This window comes from Tenrec ecaudatus, chromosome 3 (genome assembly GCF_050624435.1).
Source record: "Tenrec ecaudatus isolate mTenEca1 chromosome 3, mTenEca1.hap1, whole genome shotgun sequence".
Taxonomy (NCBI): domain Eukaryota; kingdom Metazoa; phylum Chordata; class Mammalia; order Afrosoricida; family Tenrecidae; genus Tenrec; species Tenrec ecaudatus.
Window position 1 is genome coordinate 218,289,234 of NC_134532.1, and position 14,505 is coordinate 218,303,738.

Below are 14,505 nucleotides of genomic sequence, written 5' to 3' on the forward strand. Positions count from 1 at the left end.
CACATTAGGATGTGTTTGAGTTTGGACAATGTGTCGTGGATTTTCGGATTGGTGGCGTCTTGTGCGTCCTTAGGGCTCTCGTGCTGTGTTGCGTGCAGTATGAGTCATGTGGTCTTTAACGGTATCGTGAGATGGATTCACACCCACGTGCCCAGAGCCGTGCGAGTCGACCTCTGAGGCGCAGAAGTGTGACGCCTGCTGTGTGAGGTGGAAGGGATGAAGCCAGTCCCTGTGCTGTCAGGAAGGACAGGTGCAAGAGGGCGCCATGTGAGGTGTCGCTGACTGTCCTCTTGTGTCCCCACAGCTATGTGAGAAGACCGGGAGTCTCCTGCTGTGTGAAGGCCCCTGCTGTGGGGCTTTCCACCTCTCCTGCCTCGGGCTCTCCCGGAGACCAGAAGGGAGGTTCACCTGCAGCGAGTGTACTTCAGGCAAGTTCTGCTCTTGCTTTGTCCCCAAGGGCAGCATCTAACTGTGACGTGTCACCTTGGAGAGTTGTAGAGTCCCCCCTCCCGCCCTGTGTGGAGTGAGCTCGGGTCTGAGTTCACCAACGTGTCTGGCATTCTCCTTTCTGTCGCAGACCTGAGGCCTTAAACCAGACACTCCTCACCTGCCTCACTCTCTGCCCTCCACACTCAGCTTCTTGGGAGCACGCAGCCCTGCACCGCAGGCCTTTCCACTGCTCGGTGGCCCCGACACTGGCTCTGGCTTCCTTCCTCAATGCCTTTCCTTTGGGTAGTAGGGGTTAGTCCTTCAGGGCGCATGTGCCACCACAGCTAGCACAGCGCGAGGAGAGGTACAGTGGCAGGGAGTAGGGCCAGGAGTGGGAGGACCCAGAGTTGAACTCACTGTAGCTCCCTCAGCCTGTGGCCACCCGGGCCCCAGAGTTCTGTCAGTGCGGCAGCTGTCAGGCGCACAGCTGCTCCCCGGAGACCAAGCAAAGACAGGTACCTGTGCTACCGGCCTGATGCTCTGCAGAGGGCTGGCACTCAGAACAGGGAGTGCTTACAAAGAGGCCACCTGCGTCTGAGCTGCAGTCTCACCAGAGACCCAACAGATGGGATTGTCCTGCCTGTCACCTTGCACCATCTGAGGGTCTCCCATGCACACTGGGGCGAATGGCGGGCAGACAGGTCACAGCCCTGCCCTGTTCCCAGTATACCTGAGAAGTCCTTTCCTGATTCTTATCGGAACCTGCATTGGGGTCAGAAGGCATCTGGGGCCTTGGAGAACACCTTTAAACGAAGTGGTATCCAGTGAAAACACCTCCCCTGCGGGTGTGCCTCTTGCCTATAAGGACCATGAGCTGACGCTCCTGACCAGCGGTGTCCTCACAGTGACCAGTTCACATGAAGAGCGAAGGCCTTTCTTCAGAAGAGTCTCTTATCTTCCAGCTTCGTGCTAATTAGTGTTGGCTCCCTTCCCAGTCTGAGTAGTAAGACTTTCCTATATTTCAGGTGAAGCTGGAACTCAAACTGCAGCAAGGTAACCCTTGATGGCTGGATTTTTTTCTGAAGAATGCTGGGACTAGTCAGCAAGGTTGGAAATAGAGCCAGTCGTTTTAGCACCACGGGCTGCCTCAGAACAAGAGTTGCTTGATGCCAGTGACTTAGGAACTACAATTTAATCCTTGTTCTTTGCATCTCTCTCTCTCTCTCTCTCTTTCTCTCTCTCTCTCCACCCCTTTCTTTAACTGTTTGTTAGGGATTCACTCGTGTTTCGTGTGTAAGGAGAGCAAGACAGATGTTAAGCGCTGTGTTGTATCTCAGTGTGGAAAATTTTACCATGAAGCTTGTGTGAGAAAATACCCTCTTACTGTGTTTGAAAGTCGGGGCTTTCGTTGTCCTCTCCACAGTTGTGTGACCTGTCATGTTTCAAACCCTTCAAATCCAAGACCATCAAAAGGTACGGATGAACCTTTCACAGCTCCAGTACGTGGGGAGGTGGGCATGGTGGCTTAGCTGTTGGGTTTGTCACCAGAGAGGGTCAACCCACTTCTGATCCAGAGCAGTGGTTCTCAACCTTCCTAATGCCACGACCCTTTAACACAGTTTCTCAAGTTGTGGTGACCACCCCCAACCTTAAAATTATTTTTGTTGCTACTTCATCACTGTCATTTTGCTACTGTTATGAATCGGGTGACCCCTGTGAAAAGGTCGTTCGGCCCCAAAGGGGTGGTGACCCACAGGTTGAGAACCGTTGATCTAGAGTCGTCATTTTATCCGTTAATGACTCAAATCAGACCAGACTAGGGCTGCTCCTTGCCAGAGGGCCTGTTCCTGCCCCACCCCCATTCCCCACAGTCCAGATTCCATTGTAAAGACTTTTAATGTAGGAGAGGGGGAACTTTGGGAAAATAGATTGTTCCAGCCGTAATGGTCACTCATTTTTAAGAAACATTTTTAAATCAAATGACATTTGTATTAACGGACGTATGAGATTGAGGTGGCAGGTTATTTAGACACTGGAGGTTCTCAGCCCAGTTTGCCCTTTAAGGGACGTGTGGTCATGTCTGCTTTCTGGGGCATGTTTCTGGCATCCGGTGGTGACCAGAGAGGCTGCACAGGACGGCCCTTCCCCAAAGAATGGTCTAGCTCAGAGAGCCGGTAGCACCCAGAAGCTGAGAAGTTAGCGATTCATCTGAGCTTAGAATGTAACCCTTAAAAGCTTGGCCAGTTTCCCACGCTTTGTTCTTCTTGGAGCACTTGGATCTCGAGAAAGGGTGCGGGTGGCGCCATCAGTTCAGCCTTGGCTGGCTGGCCTTGGAGGGAGGGCTTCAAACCCAGCAGCCACTCCGCAGGAGGAAGGCTCTCTGTGTGCGTAAAGGTTTGCCAGCTCAGGAAACCTCTGCAGGATCATGATGAGTCGATGGCAGTGGTTTGGGCTTTGTCCTGAGAAAGTATATTTTCATGGTGTGTACAAATGTACTTTGCCTTCCTGACCCTGGGTATTGTTTTAGTCAGGGACGTTAGATATATTGCAGATTAACTTTCCAAAGGTATGGTGCTTCTGATCATTGTAGGGGTTACTGTGCTTGTGAAGCTTGTCCAGTGGGGCCTTTTACAGTGTGTGTGAGAGTGTGTGTGTGTGTTCCCTTCCAGGTAAAATGATGCGCTGTGTCCGTTGCCCCGTTGCCTACCATGGAGGGGACGCTTGCATGGCAGCGGGGTGTTCTGTGATTGCGTCCAACAGCATCGTCTGCACGGGACACTTCACTGCCCGGAAGGGGAAGAGGCACCATGCCCACGTCAATGTGAGCTGGTGCTTTGTGTGTTCCAAAGGTGAGGGCCTGTGGGCACCTTGACGGCACCCCATGCCTTGTTGTGTGTGGGAAGCAGCACTGTGGCCGCTCTGACTGGTGAGTGCGCTCCGTAGCTGCTGCCCACCTGCTACGGCGCTCAGAAGACCATCCCAGCCATCGCCTGTGCTGGCTTCAATCCTTTTCTGGGCTTGGTTGAGTACTGTTCTTGGTATTTTCCATCATTGCTCACCTCGCAGTCTGTTGGGATGTTTCCCATGAACATGGCACTCTGAGGGCATCTTGGGAATGATTACTGGTAGAAATAGCATTTGCTCTTAGGCATCCCGTTGCTCTTTCATGTAAGAATCGGGTGGTGGGGTGTGTGTGATCACTGTCAAGTGGGAGCCGGCACGCCTGGCCTCCCAGTGCTAGACCAGCACTGAGCCTTCCTATTTTTGCAGGGGGCAGCCTCTTGTGTTGTGAGTCCTGTCCAGCGGCCTTCCACCCCGACTGCCTGAACATCGAGATGCCCGATGGCAGCTGGTTTTGCAATGACTGCCGGGCTGGCAAGAAGCTACACTTTCAAGATATTATTTGGGTTAAACTTGGGAACTACAGGTGTGAGACGTAGACTCATTTGTTTCCTTTTCTTGTTAATTTGTGTTTATTTCACTCTAGAGTAATGTAGTGATTACTGCTGTCTCTGAAGAGTCTGTGAACCCTGTTTTTAATATTTATAATAGATGGTGGCCGGCAGAAGTTTGCCATCCCAAAAATGTCCCCCCAAATATTCAGAAAATGAAGCACGAGATTGGAGAATTTCCTGTGTTTTTCTTTGGGTCTAAAGATTATTACTGGACACATCAGGCGCGAGTGTTCCCGTACATGGAAGGTGACCGGGGCAGCAGATACCAAGGAATTAAAGGGATTGGAAAAGTCTTCAAAAACGGTACAGATACACAGAATACTGCATTTTCCAGATAGGAAATGTAACGGTTCCCTCTTTGTATAGTTTGTTAATCCTGATTTGGGGGTTTTGAAAATGTGAATTTTATTAGAAACGACTGATTAAGAATTTCATTCGTGCTTTTAAATTAGACATTTTAAATTAGAAAGTTTTCGGATTGATTTGCTGAAGTTGAGCATAAGCTGTAACTACTAACTTACCTACTTTTAAAATGTTAGTTTCACCTAATTTCATTAGAATGCACTAAAGCTGATTTTTAAAAAAATAAATCATTTTATTGGGGGCTCTTACAGCTCTTATAACAATCCATTCATCAGTTGTATCAAGCCCATTTGAACATATGTTGCCATCATCATTTTCAAAGCATCTTTCTACTTGAGCCCCTGTATTTTCCTTCCCTCCCACCCCTGTGACCCCTTGATAAATAATGATTATTATCCTGACTTTACACCATCTGTTATCTCCCTTGACCCACATTTCTGTTAGTCACTAAAGCTGATTTTTAAGAGGTTATTAGTGTTAATTTACAGGTTTTCATAGCTTCCTTTCACGTAGATGGGAATCTAGAGGCAACTTTGCTGCTGTGTAGAATTTGGGCCCCAGGGCTTGTCGCTCATCGTAACGTGCAACAGACTTGAGTGAGACTCCTGATGCCTCGCCCGGCGTTAGGTGTGAATGGTCATCAGGCTGCTCTGCTCTTGGGTGTGAGTCAGAGTTGGGACAGAGAGAACAGTGCGATGTGGCTGGCCAAGAGCAAGGGCCGGGCCAGGGCTGGACAAGCACTTGTTTCTTCATGGAGGGGTCTGGTGCTCATACTGCGTCCAGGAGCGAGGACAGGAGGAGCTGCTGACACCTGGCTGTGCAGGGCAGTAGGCAGCTGTAGCCCATAGACTCTGCTGCTCAGGGAAGCAGGGAGCTGCAGCACCCCCCACATGGCAGCTTAGGCAGCAGACATGACTCCTCAGAGGCTCTCACGACACACAGCATGCTGAGCATGCCACCTTTCTGGGCCTCTCTCCCTGGGTCCTCCAAGGCACACAGGTAGCACCAGGAGGATTAAACAAGGATCAGTAGGCATCAGGACATGTTCAGGCGGAGGGGTGGGGATGGAGAAGTAGATCGACCACTGTGTGTTCCCTCCTGTAGTTAGCTGTGATCAAGTTTGGCAGATTGATGGCCTAACGCCCTGAGGACCTTAGTGACCCATCACCAAGAGCAGACCCACAAGACAGGCTCTTGGCTAACATGGACTTTCCTTGTAGGGAACTGTAGTTGCTGGTGCAGCTTGTTCATCCTCGGAGACCTTTGTCCTTGACAAGGGGAACAAAGTAGAATTGGTGTGTTCTACCTTTGTAGAGTGAGTTCCAAATATGAATACTCGGTACTTGCGTTCTGAAGCCCAGTGGCAGCTCTTGGGAACAGCTGGCCAGCAGAAACCTGTCCCTAGGGAAGTCTCCCATGTCCAGTACCTACCCCGGACTCTGAACACTGCTGTTTAAAACATTTCTGAAGATTGAACCTTAATCCACGGGAAAGGGAAGCACGCATACTGGCGAAACAGAAATGTAGACGACGCTAACCAGGTAGATGGATGCCGTTGCTGAACTTTTGACTTGTGTGTATTGACATTTTAGCACTGCAAGAAGCTGAAGCTCGCTTTCGTGAGATCCGACTGCAAAGGGAAGCCCGAGAGACCCAGGAGAATGAGCGCAAGCCGCCGCCATACAAGCACATTAAGGTGACGTGTGGGCTATTTCTGTGTGCAGTCAGGCCTGTACCTTCGCACCCAGGCTGTGGTGACGAGGCAGATGGGAAGCCAGCCTGGGAGGCACCTCGGAGGCTGTTCTCCCGCTCTGCCTCTTGTGCACAGGGCAGGGGCCATTGAGGCAGTCCGGCTTTACCAGGAAGTGAGAGGCGTGGTTGATGGCCAGGCCACCTGGAGCCAGAGGGTCTGAGACTGAATGTCCACCAGGTGCTGGAGACCAGCAGGGGTGGAAGGTGGTTGTCTGATGGCCTCCTAGGTGACTGTGTGCAGGCCATGGGCTTGGTGATTGGACTGCCCGGTAGGAGAGATGAGCCATCTCCAACCTCACAGGCTGTGGGCTCCTGGTAGGACAACTGGGTGCCTCCGGTTGTGTTCTCATGGGAGCCTGTGTCACCGCAGTGAGCCCAGGAGCCCTGGCAGGAGGCCCCTGCTCCGTGTCCCCTGCCTGCTCCTGCCTCTCAGCGAAGGAGCACACCAAGGCTTGTGGGGCTCTCATTGCCGAGCCAGCACTGCACACCCCGTGCTGATAGCAGTCAGTGTTTGCTGTCTGCCTGGCCTGCTGGCCAGTGCCCCATCTCCTCTCCCAGGCGCAGTTGAGGTGCCCAGGGAAGAGAAAGTGGTCGGGGTGTAAGATGTCTCTGTAATGGACTCCTTCCTCGAAATGGAGTCACGGGGTCAGAGTATCCATATTTTTAGTTGTTTATTTTTAATCACTTTATTTGGTGGCTCTTACAGATATTAGAACAGTCCAGAAACCAATTATTATATCAAGCAAACTTGTCCATAATGTTGCCATCGTCATTTTCAAAACAGTGTCTTCCTACTTGAGCCCTTACTAGCTCCTCTTTCCCCCCTCCCACCCAGAGCTTGTTTAACTTGGGTTGTGACTCGGGTGGAAGCTCACAGCGCTAACTGGCGGTCTGCTCCAATGCCAGCACACCTGCCCTGTGGCGTTGATGACCTTCCCCACGGTGCATCGGCACTCCTTCCACATCCTCCCTGGCGCTGCCACCTGCCTTCTGAGCATTCTTCCTGCGCACGTGCTGCCCTTTGACCCCAGGTGGTTGGCTGCTCTGAGGGTTGCAGCTTCCTGGCCTGCCTGCCTGCTCGCCTCCTAGACAGGCCTGTCATGTTGCTGGAAGTTGAGCTACAGGGCGAGTTCGGTTCCAGGACCATGCTGTCCGATACTTGCACCACATTCCCGGTTTGCTCTCTCTCTCTCTTTTTTTTTTTAAACATTTTATTAGGGGCTCATACAACTCTTATCACAATCCATACATATACATACATGAATTGTATAAAGCACATCCGTATATCCCCTGCCCCAATCATTCTCAAAGCATTTGCTCTCCACTTAAGCCCTTTGCATCAGGTCCTCTTTTTTTTCCCCCTCCCTCCCCATTCCCCCCTCCCTCATGTGCCCTTGGTAATTTATACATTGTTATTTTGTCATATCTTGCCCTGTCCGGAGTCTCCCTTCCCCCCCTTCTCTGCCGTCCGTCTCCCAGGGAGAAGGTCACATGTGGATCCTTGTAATCAGTTCCCCATTTCCAACCCACTCTACCCTCCACTCTCCCAGCATCGCCCCTCACACCCTTGGTCCTGAAGGTATCGTCCACCCTGGATTCCCTGTGCCTCCAGCCCCCATGTACACCTCTGTACAACCTCTGTCCTATCCAGCCCTGCAAGGTAGAATTTGGATCATGGTAGTTGGGGGGAGGAAGCATCCCGGATCTGGGGGAAAGCTGTGTTCTTCATTGGAACTACCTCGCACCCTGACTGACCCATCTCCTCCCCTAAACCGCTCTATGAGGGGATCTCCAGTGGCCGACACTTGAGCCTTGGGTCTCCACTCTGCACTTCCCCCTTCATTCAATATGGTATATATATATACACACACACACACACACATATATATATATATTTTTTGCATGATGCCTTATACCCGGTCCCTTTGGCACCTCGTGATCTCACTGGCTGGTGTGCTTCTTCCATGTGGGCTTTTTTTGCTTCTGAGCTAGATGGCGGCTTGTTCACCTTCAAGCCTTTAAGACGCCAGTCACTATCTCTTTTGATAGCCGGGCACCATCAGCTTTCTTCACCACATTTACTTGTTCACCCACTTTGGCTTCAGCAGTTGTGTCGGGAGAGTGAGCATCATAGAGTGCCAATTTAATAAAAGAGGGAGTGCTTGAGTAGAGGCCCAAGGTCCTTCCGCCACCTTAATACTAAACTTATAAATGTAGACACTTAGATCTATTTCCCCATCCTCATATATATGTTTGCAGGTACATGTCTTTGTCTAGACCTCCATAAATGCCCCTTGACTCCCAGCTCCTTCCTCCATATCCCTTGACTTTCTTCCTGCCCCACTACCATGCTCCGTCCCCACCTGGGCTAGAGTATACCTCTTCTCTACACAACCTTACCCTTGATCATTCCCCACCAGGCCTGCCACTCCCCCCTCACTACCATTTTGGGTCCCATATTGTTCCCTTGTCCCTGTGTTTGTTAACACCACTTCCTTACCCCCCCCCTCCCCCTCCCCCACCCAAACTCCCCCCGGAACTGTCGGTCCGTTGTTTTTCCTCCAGATAGTTCATCCAGCCTGTCCTATTCAGACAGACCTGTGGAGACACTAACATGCATGAAAACAAGACAGAGGAAAACCAAGCAACAGTATACAACCAGACAACAAAACAACAAAAACAAACCACTGACAAAGAACAAAACAAAACACTTCACAAAAGAAAAGCTTGTAGTTCGTTCAAGGATCGTTTGCTGGCCCTTAGGAGCGTTTTCCAGTCCAGTCTGTTGGGGCACCACACCCTGGCTCCTATAGTCCACTTTCAGCATTCCCTGGGGACCTTGCCACTCCATTCCCTTGCTGTTCTGCTGCACTCCCCCAGTGCTTTGCCTCGGTGTGGTGTGATCAGGTCAGGTGCAATTCCCACACTGTGTCTCCGGTGCTGTCCCCTGTATCGCCCTTAGTCACTGAGGGGCATCATGTCTCATAGTGGGGCCAGCCATGTTGTTCTCTCTGTGGACTGGCTGCTCTACTCAGGAACATCATCCTCACGGCCTGGTGGGCCAGGCTGTGTTCCACTGTCTCCTCCTGCCTCTTCATCTGCTCCCGTGTGCTCTGATCAGATAAGTCCCTCTCCCGGAGCTGCAGAATCAATGTCGTCCTTTGGAACAAATTCTTTTCGGGGGAGGGGCAGGAATCCACTTAATTTTTGGTGCTGGGGCCAGCCTCCCAGACCTCTCCACTGGTTCCCTACTCCATGCCGGGATATTGCATTCACACCTTGCGGCACTGGGTTGAAGTCTGGTCCCACTTTCCCCCAGTTTGCTCTCTTAAGGGCGATCGCAGTTTTGTCATACCAACAGCCTGTGAGAAGGGGATCTTAGTTACCCAGCTCTGGTTTATTTTATTTTAGTGGGGGTTTTGTTTGTTTGTTAAAATTTTCTCTACTTCTTATTATTTGATTGCTCTTGTTCCTGTTAGTTCTTAGCTGCAGGCTTCGCAAGGTAGGGGAGATGCCTCCTCACTCACCACCCATCCCCGCCTGTGCTGCCCTCTGGCATCGTTGGGCAGGAGATGCCTGCAGGAGAGAGCTCCCAGGTGTTGACTAGGCACCTGGCTTTGACTGTGGGCCCATGTTCTCTCTCACGGCAGCCTACCTGCTGGAGAAGTCTAGCTGCCTGAGTAAGCACTAAGCCAAGCTAAAGTTGGGGCAGGGGTGCAGGCTTTCCACTACAGCCCCAGGCCAGGGCCTGCCCTGGAGGCTGCTGAGAAGACAGCGAGGAGCTGCTGCCAGGACTGGGTGAGGGCTGTGACCTCCCGGCTTAGCTCTGATGCTGACACCTTTGAATGGTTGGGAACTCGAGTGGACGGGGCTGGGGTGGGTGTTGGGATGCCAAGAAGTCTCTGCATATGATGTGTGGGTGAAGATGGCATGCCTTCTTCTCTTGCAGGTGAATAAGCCATATGGGAAAGTCCAGATCTACACAGCTGATATTTCTGAAATTCCTAAGTGTAACTGTAAGCCCACAGATGAAAACCCTTGTGGCTTTGACTCAGAGTGTTTGAACAGGATGCTGATGTTCGAGTGCCACCCACAGGTGTGCCCTGCGGGCGAGTACTGCCAGAACCAGTGCTTCACCAAACGCCAGTACCCTGAGACCAAGACCATCAAGACTGATGGCAAAGGCTGGGGCCTGGTTGCCAAGAGGGATATTAAAAAGGTAGGTGTGGTGCAGACATCAGCTGAATAGCCATTTGGAGTTGGTGTGTGTGTGTGTGTGTGTGTTTGTGTGCGCACACAGGTCAGAATGGCCTTTTAAACTATTATAGTGAATGTTGTATATAGCAAAGTAAATTCACTAATTTCTTCAAACTTGCCCACTTAGAGTTCTAATGCTTTTTTTGGGAAATGACAGATTTGAAAAATAACCCTTATCCTAGACTAGCAGCCAGGAGCCAACACCACCTAGTAAACAGAAGCCAGGAGGGGAAAGATCGTCCTGGGGAGATGCACGAGCTGATCTCAGTACACGAGGTCCTCAGATGGGACCCCCTGCAGTCAGTGACCAAGCCCAGCTATTTGTGGAGACCGGGTCATGGGCTGTTTGATCAAAGCCCGTCCTGCAATTAGGACTCCGTGGTTTCAGGCACTGGGAAGGGTGAGCCTTGTTAGCCAGAGACTGCTTAGGAGCACCCAGCTCCAAGAGCTCTGCTCCTCTGCCTGCCTGGATCGCCGATGGATCTGCAGGGTTCCGCCTGGCCTGTCCTTTTTTCTGTGTGAGATGGTCCCCCACATGCTGTCACGAGACTAGGAGTGTAAGCTGCTTCAGCCTTCGTGAAGGAACTTTCCGTGCACAGCCTGTCCTTGTGTACCATGCATGCAACTATTGAGTGCACTGTGCACACGCAGGGCCCAGGCCGGCGCGGCCTCGCTTCCGCAGCCGTGCGTGTCCTTTCGCACCGAGGGCTGCTCTCGTCAGCGAGGTCTTCTGGTTTTCAGGGGGAGTTTGTGAATGAGTATGTTGGTGAGCTGATTGACGAAGAGGAGTGCATGGCCCGGATCAAGCACGCGCACGAGAACGACATCACCCACTTCTACATGCTCACTATAGACAAGGTAACGCTGCCCGGGCCCCAGCCAGCCAGCTAGCTGCAGGAAGATGAGACAAGTTTGGTGCCAGCAAAGATAAAGTTAAAACTGGTGGGGCAACAGTGCCCGTTACCCCCACATCTCTAAGGAGCACATTGGCACCCTCTTTCATCCACACCGTGGCCAGTGACACCCTCTGCAGGCTCCCTCATTGCTGTGACCCCAAAAGTCAGGGCTCCGAGGAGCTTCATGATGTAGAAGACCTTGGCCTCTAGCTGTCGAGGGGACAACCCATGGCTGCCCATCCTTAACCTGGTGGCACCGGGCCATGCGGTCTGTGTCCTAAAAATGCACACATTCGCTCTTAATACCCACACGCACACACGTTTGTGTGAATTCACAAATGCCATGCTTTATGTGTGTGGCCGTTTAAGAACCTGCCCATTGTTGCTTCAGGCCATTCATATTTGCAGCTTGACCTGTTTCTCTCCTACACCCCCTGGGCTCAGAACCCCTGTGCTGTGCAGTGGGTCTCCACTACCCTGAGGAGATCCTACTGAGGGTCTCCAGCACGTGCACTCGGTGACCTCTCACAACAGCTGCGCTGCCCCCGCCATGACTTTGCTTGGCCGTCAGGGTCAGGGATGTCCCTGCGCGGGTATCCCCGAAGTCTTCAGCCCTTCCCTGTCCGGATTGTGCTGCGGGCTCACGAGCTCCTTGGCAAACTTTGCACTGTGGTCTCACTCTTGTTCTTGCTAGAGGCTTTTGCGTGTGTCTGTTGACGTGCCCGTAGTCAGCCAGACAGAAGGCCAAGGTTGGCCCTGGCTCCTTGGTCCGACCCTACTGGTGGTCAGGGTGCGGGGTCCCTGCCCTTGTGCTCACTGGCACTCACTAAGGCTTGATCCTTCCTACATGATCCCAGCCTGTCCGCGTGAGCAAGAGAAGGTGGGCTGGTTTGGGGGTGTCCTGTCCAAGGGCCCCAGGACTCCACGGTTTCCAGGCCAACAAGCATGTCTCCGGGCGGCCACTGTGCAGCCTCATTTTGGTTGTGACTGACTGGAGCCCTGGTGTCCCTGTAGGACCGCATTATCGATGCTGGCCCCAAAGGGAACTACTCGCGCTTCATGAACCACAGCTGCCAGCCCAACTGCGAGACCCTGAAGTGGACGGTCAACGGAGACACGCGAGTGGGCCTCTTTGCCGTGTGTGACATTCCTGCAGGTACCACTGGGCCGAGCTGGGAAGACTACAGGCAGGCGGGGGCCAGGAGAGTCTCTGCTCTGCTCTGCTGTGCACCTCAGCTCTGAAGCAGAGTGGGAAAGCTGTGGAGTCATTCTGTGTCAGCGCTACCCTGTAGGATTTGTGGTGGTGGTGGACGGGGGAGCTGCTCAGCAGGGATTGGGAGACTGTTGATTTTGGGGGCCACAGCCAGCCTCATTGTTCTCCCTCAGAGTGACTGGTCGGTGCAAACTGCTGACCTTTGGGTGAGCAGCGGATGCTTTACCCAGTACCCTCAGGGCTCCTGTGTTGTCTGTAACCCCTGCTGGATACCTACTCCTCTGGCTATTTAGATAGCAGGTCCATGTTATAGCAGGTTCTGTGTCCCCTCTCCCCCAGGAACAGAGCTGACCTTTAATTACAACCTGGACTGTCTGGGCAATGAGAAGACCGTCTGTCGGTGTGGTGCTCCCAACTGCAGCGGATTCCTGGGAGACCGGCCCAAGGTATTGCCGGAGGGTTTGTTACTCTAGGCCAGGTGTGGGACACCCCGGCAGGCAACAGTTTGGCATTTGGTTTGGTCCTGTTGCTGACAGCCAGACCCTACTACTGCAGCGAGGGGACCAGCCGGGCTAGGAGTGACCCCAGGCCCCTGACGCTGATGAAACCTCCTTGGGTGTGATGTCATCAGTCGTGGACACCATGGGAGACTGAGACGCCCACACCTCACCCTGTGCGTTTGTCTTGTCTCTGCTGGGTGAAGGGTGGGCCACTTTCTGGAGTCTTCGAGTCATGGCATCAGACTGTCACACCTAAGACCCGGGTGGGGGGGATGGGAGGGTCAGTTCCCACTGAGCTGGCCCGGTATGCGGGTGGGGGCATGCTGGGGACAGATAGCATCAGGCTGAATGAGGGTCTGCACTGACCAGGGCAGGAAGACAAGGGAGTGGGCCTGGTTGTCCACCACCCACCATGTGTCAGAGGAGGGAGGGGACCCTACCCTGTGGCCAGTGCAACGAACAGTGTCGTCAGGGCTCACCGTGGTGAGGAGTGAGGGCTGGGCAGGTGACTGACTCCCTGACCTAGTCCCAGTAGTGGGCAGTCTAGTCAAAGACATTTGGAAATTGCCTCACCCTGCGCCCGGAGTCCGCCTCTTGGACATGGGCCTCTGCCCTGGGCACTTTTTTCGAGTTCCTGCAGTGTCCGCCAAGTGAGACACCCCATGGCTGCCCTTGGTGCTGAGCTGGCCCCAGGACCCAGGGCTCACCGGGGGAAAGTAGGACACGCTTAGCAGGAGCGGCTTCCTCCCCTGCCCTCAGCTCTCCCTGTTCAGTAAAAACCTCTGCTGAGCGGCCCCAGGCAAGGCCCTCTGCCTTGGACGGACGCTGGGACGTGTGCAGAGCCTGCAGCACTCACACCTCCCTCTCGCCCTCGATCTGTGACCATGACCCCTGAAGCCAGCACCATCCTTGTCTTTGGCTTCCAGACCTCGGCATCCCTCTCTTCAGAGGACAAAGGCAAAAAGATCAAGAAGAAAACCAGGAGACGGAGGACCAGGGGCGAAGGCAAGAAGGTGTCCGAGGATGAGTGCTTCCGCTGTGGTGACGGGGGCCAGCTGGTCCTGTGTGACCGCAAGTACTGCACCAAGGCCTACCACCTCTCGTGCCTCGGGCTTGGCAAGCGGCCTTTCGGTGAGTGGCTGGGTGTCACTGTGGCGGCGTTGGAAGCCTGTCAGAGCGTGCACCCCTGTCCCTTCTGAGGGCCCTGTGGTAAGCCACCTTGTCGTGGCAGCTTGCAAACTCCATGTCCCTGTGGGCTGTAACAGCCCACAACTCGCCATGTCCCAGCAGCAGGGCATCCTTCCTTTATGCTGGCTTTCACTGACGGCAAACCTGCCAGAGCACCCCACCCCCTACCCCCAGCCTCCAAGGCATTGCCGCCTGTGTTGCTGTCAGGGACTGAAGCCCAGAGGACAGGCTCAGACTTTGGGATGGGCTTTTCTGTAGCCTAGGCCCTGTGACTTGTGGGCCACTCCTCAGGAGGCGCAGGAAGGGGGAGCAGCGCCGGGTTCAGACCGCTAGGCCTCAGTCGGAGATCAGGGACATCATGGATACTGCAGAAGAAGAGGCAGAGGCCCACTCAGGGACCAGAAGCTTAGAAGGAGTCAGACATGCTGGGCTACCCAGACCTCTCCTGGCTG

At 53.3% G+C, this 14,505-nt stretch overlaps 1 protein-coding gene and 1 non-coding gene across 3 annotated transcripts in view; both read left to right on the forward strand.

Moving 5' to 3' along the window:
* NSD2 (nuclear receptor binding SET domain protein 2) overlaps window positions 1-14,505 on the forward strand; it is an 81,379-nt gene that overhangs the window by 63,329 nt on the left and 3,545 nt on the right. For both annotated transcript variants that reach the window (XM_075544601.1, XM_075544600.1), the window contains exons 11-21: window positions 305-428; window positions 1,702-1,902; window positions 3,099-3,278; window positions 3,700-3,856; window positions 3,982-4,187; window positions 5,840-5,943; window positions 9,949-10,218; window positions 10,998-11,114; window positions 12,167-12,308; window positions 12,705-12,811; window positions 13,792-13,996. In XM_075544601.1, the coding sequence (XP_075400716.1) occupies window positions 305-428; window positions 1,702-1,902; window positions 3,099-3,278; window positions 3,700-3,856; window positions 3,982-4,187; window positions 5,840-5,943; window positions 9,949-10,218; window positions 10,998-11,114; window positions 12,167-12,308; window positions 12,705-12,811; window positions 13,792-13,996 (1,813 nt within the window). The remainder of the gene's footprint in view (window positions 1-304; window positions 429-1,701; window positions 1,903-3,098; window positions 3,279-3,699; window positions 3,857-3,981; window positions 4,188-5,839; window positions 5,944-9,948; window positions 10,219-10,997; window positions 11,115-12,166; window positions 12,309-12,704; window positions 12,812-13,791; window positions 13,997-14,505) is intronic.
* On the forward strand, window positions 11,972-12,094 carry LOC142444194 (small Cajal body-specific RNA 23). Its single transcript, XR_012783848.1, has one exon.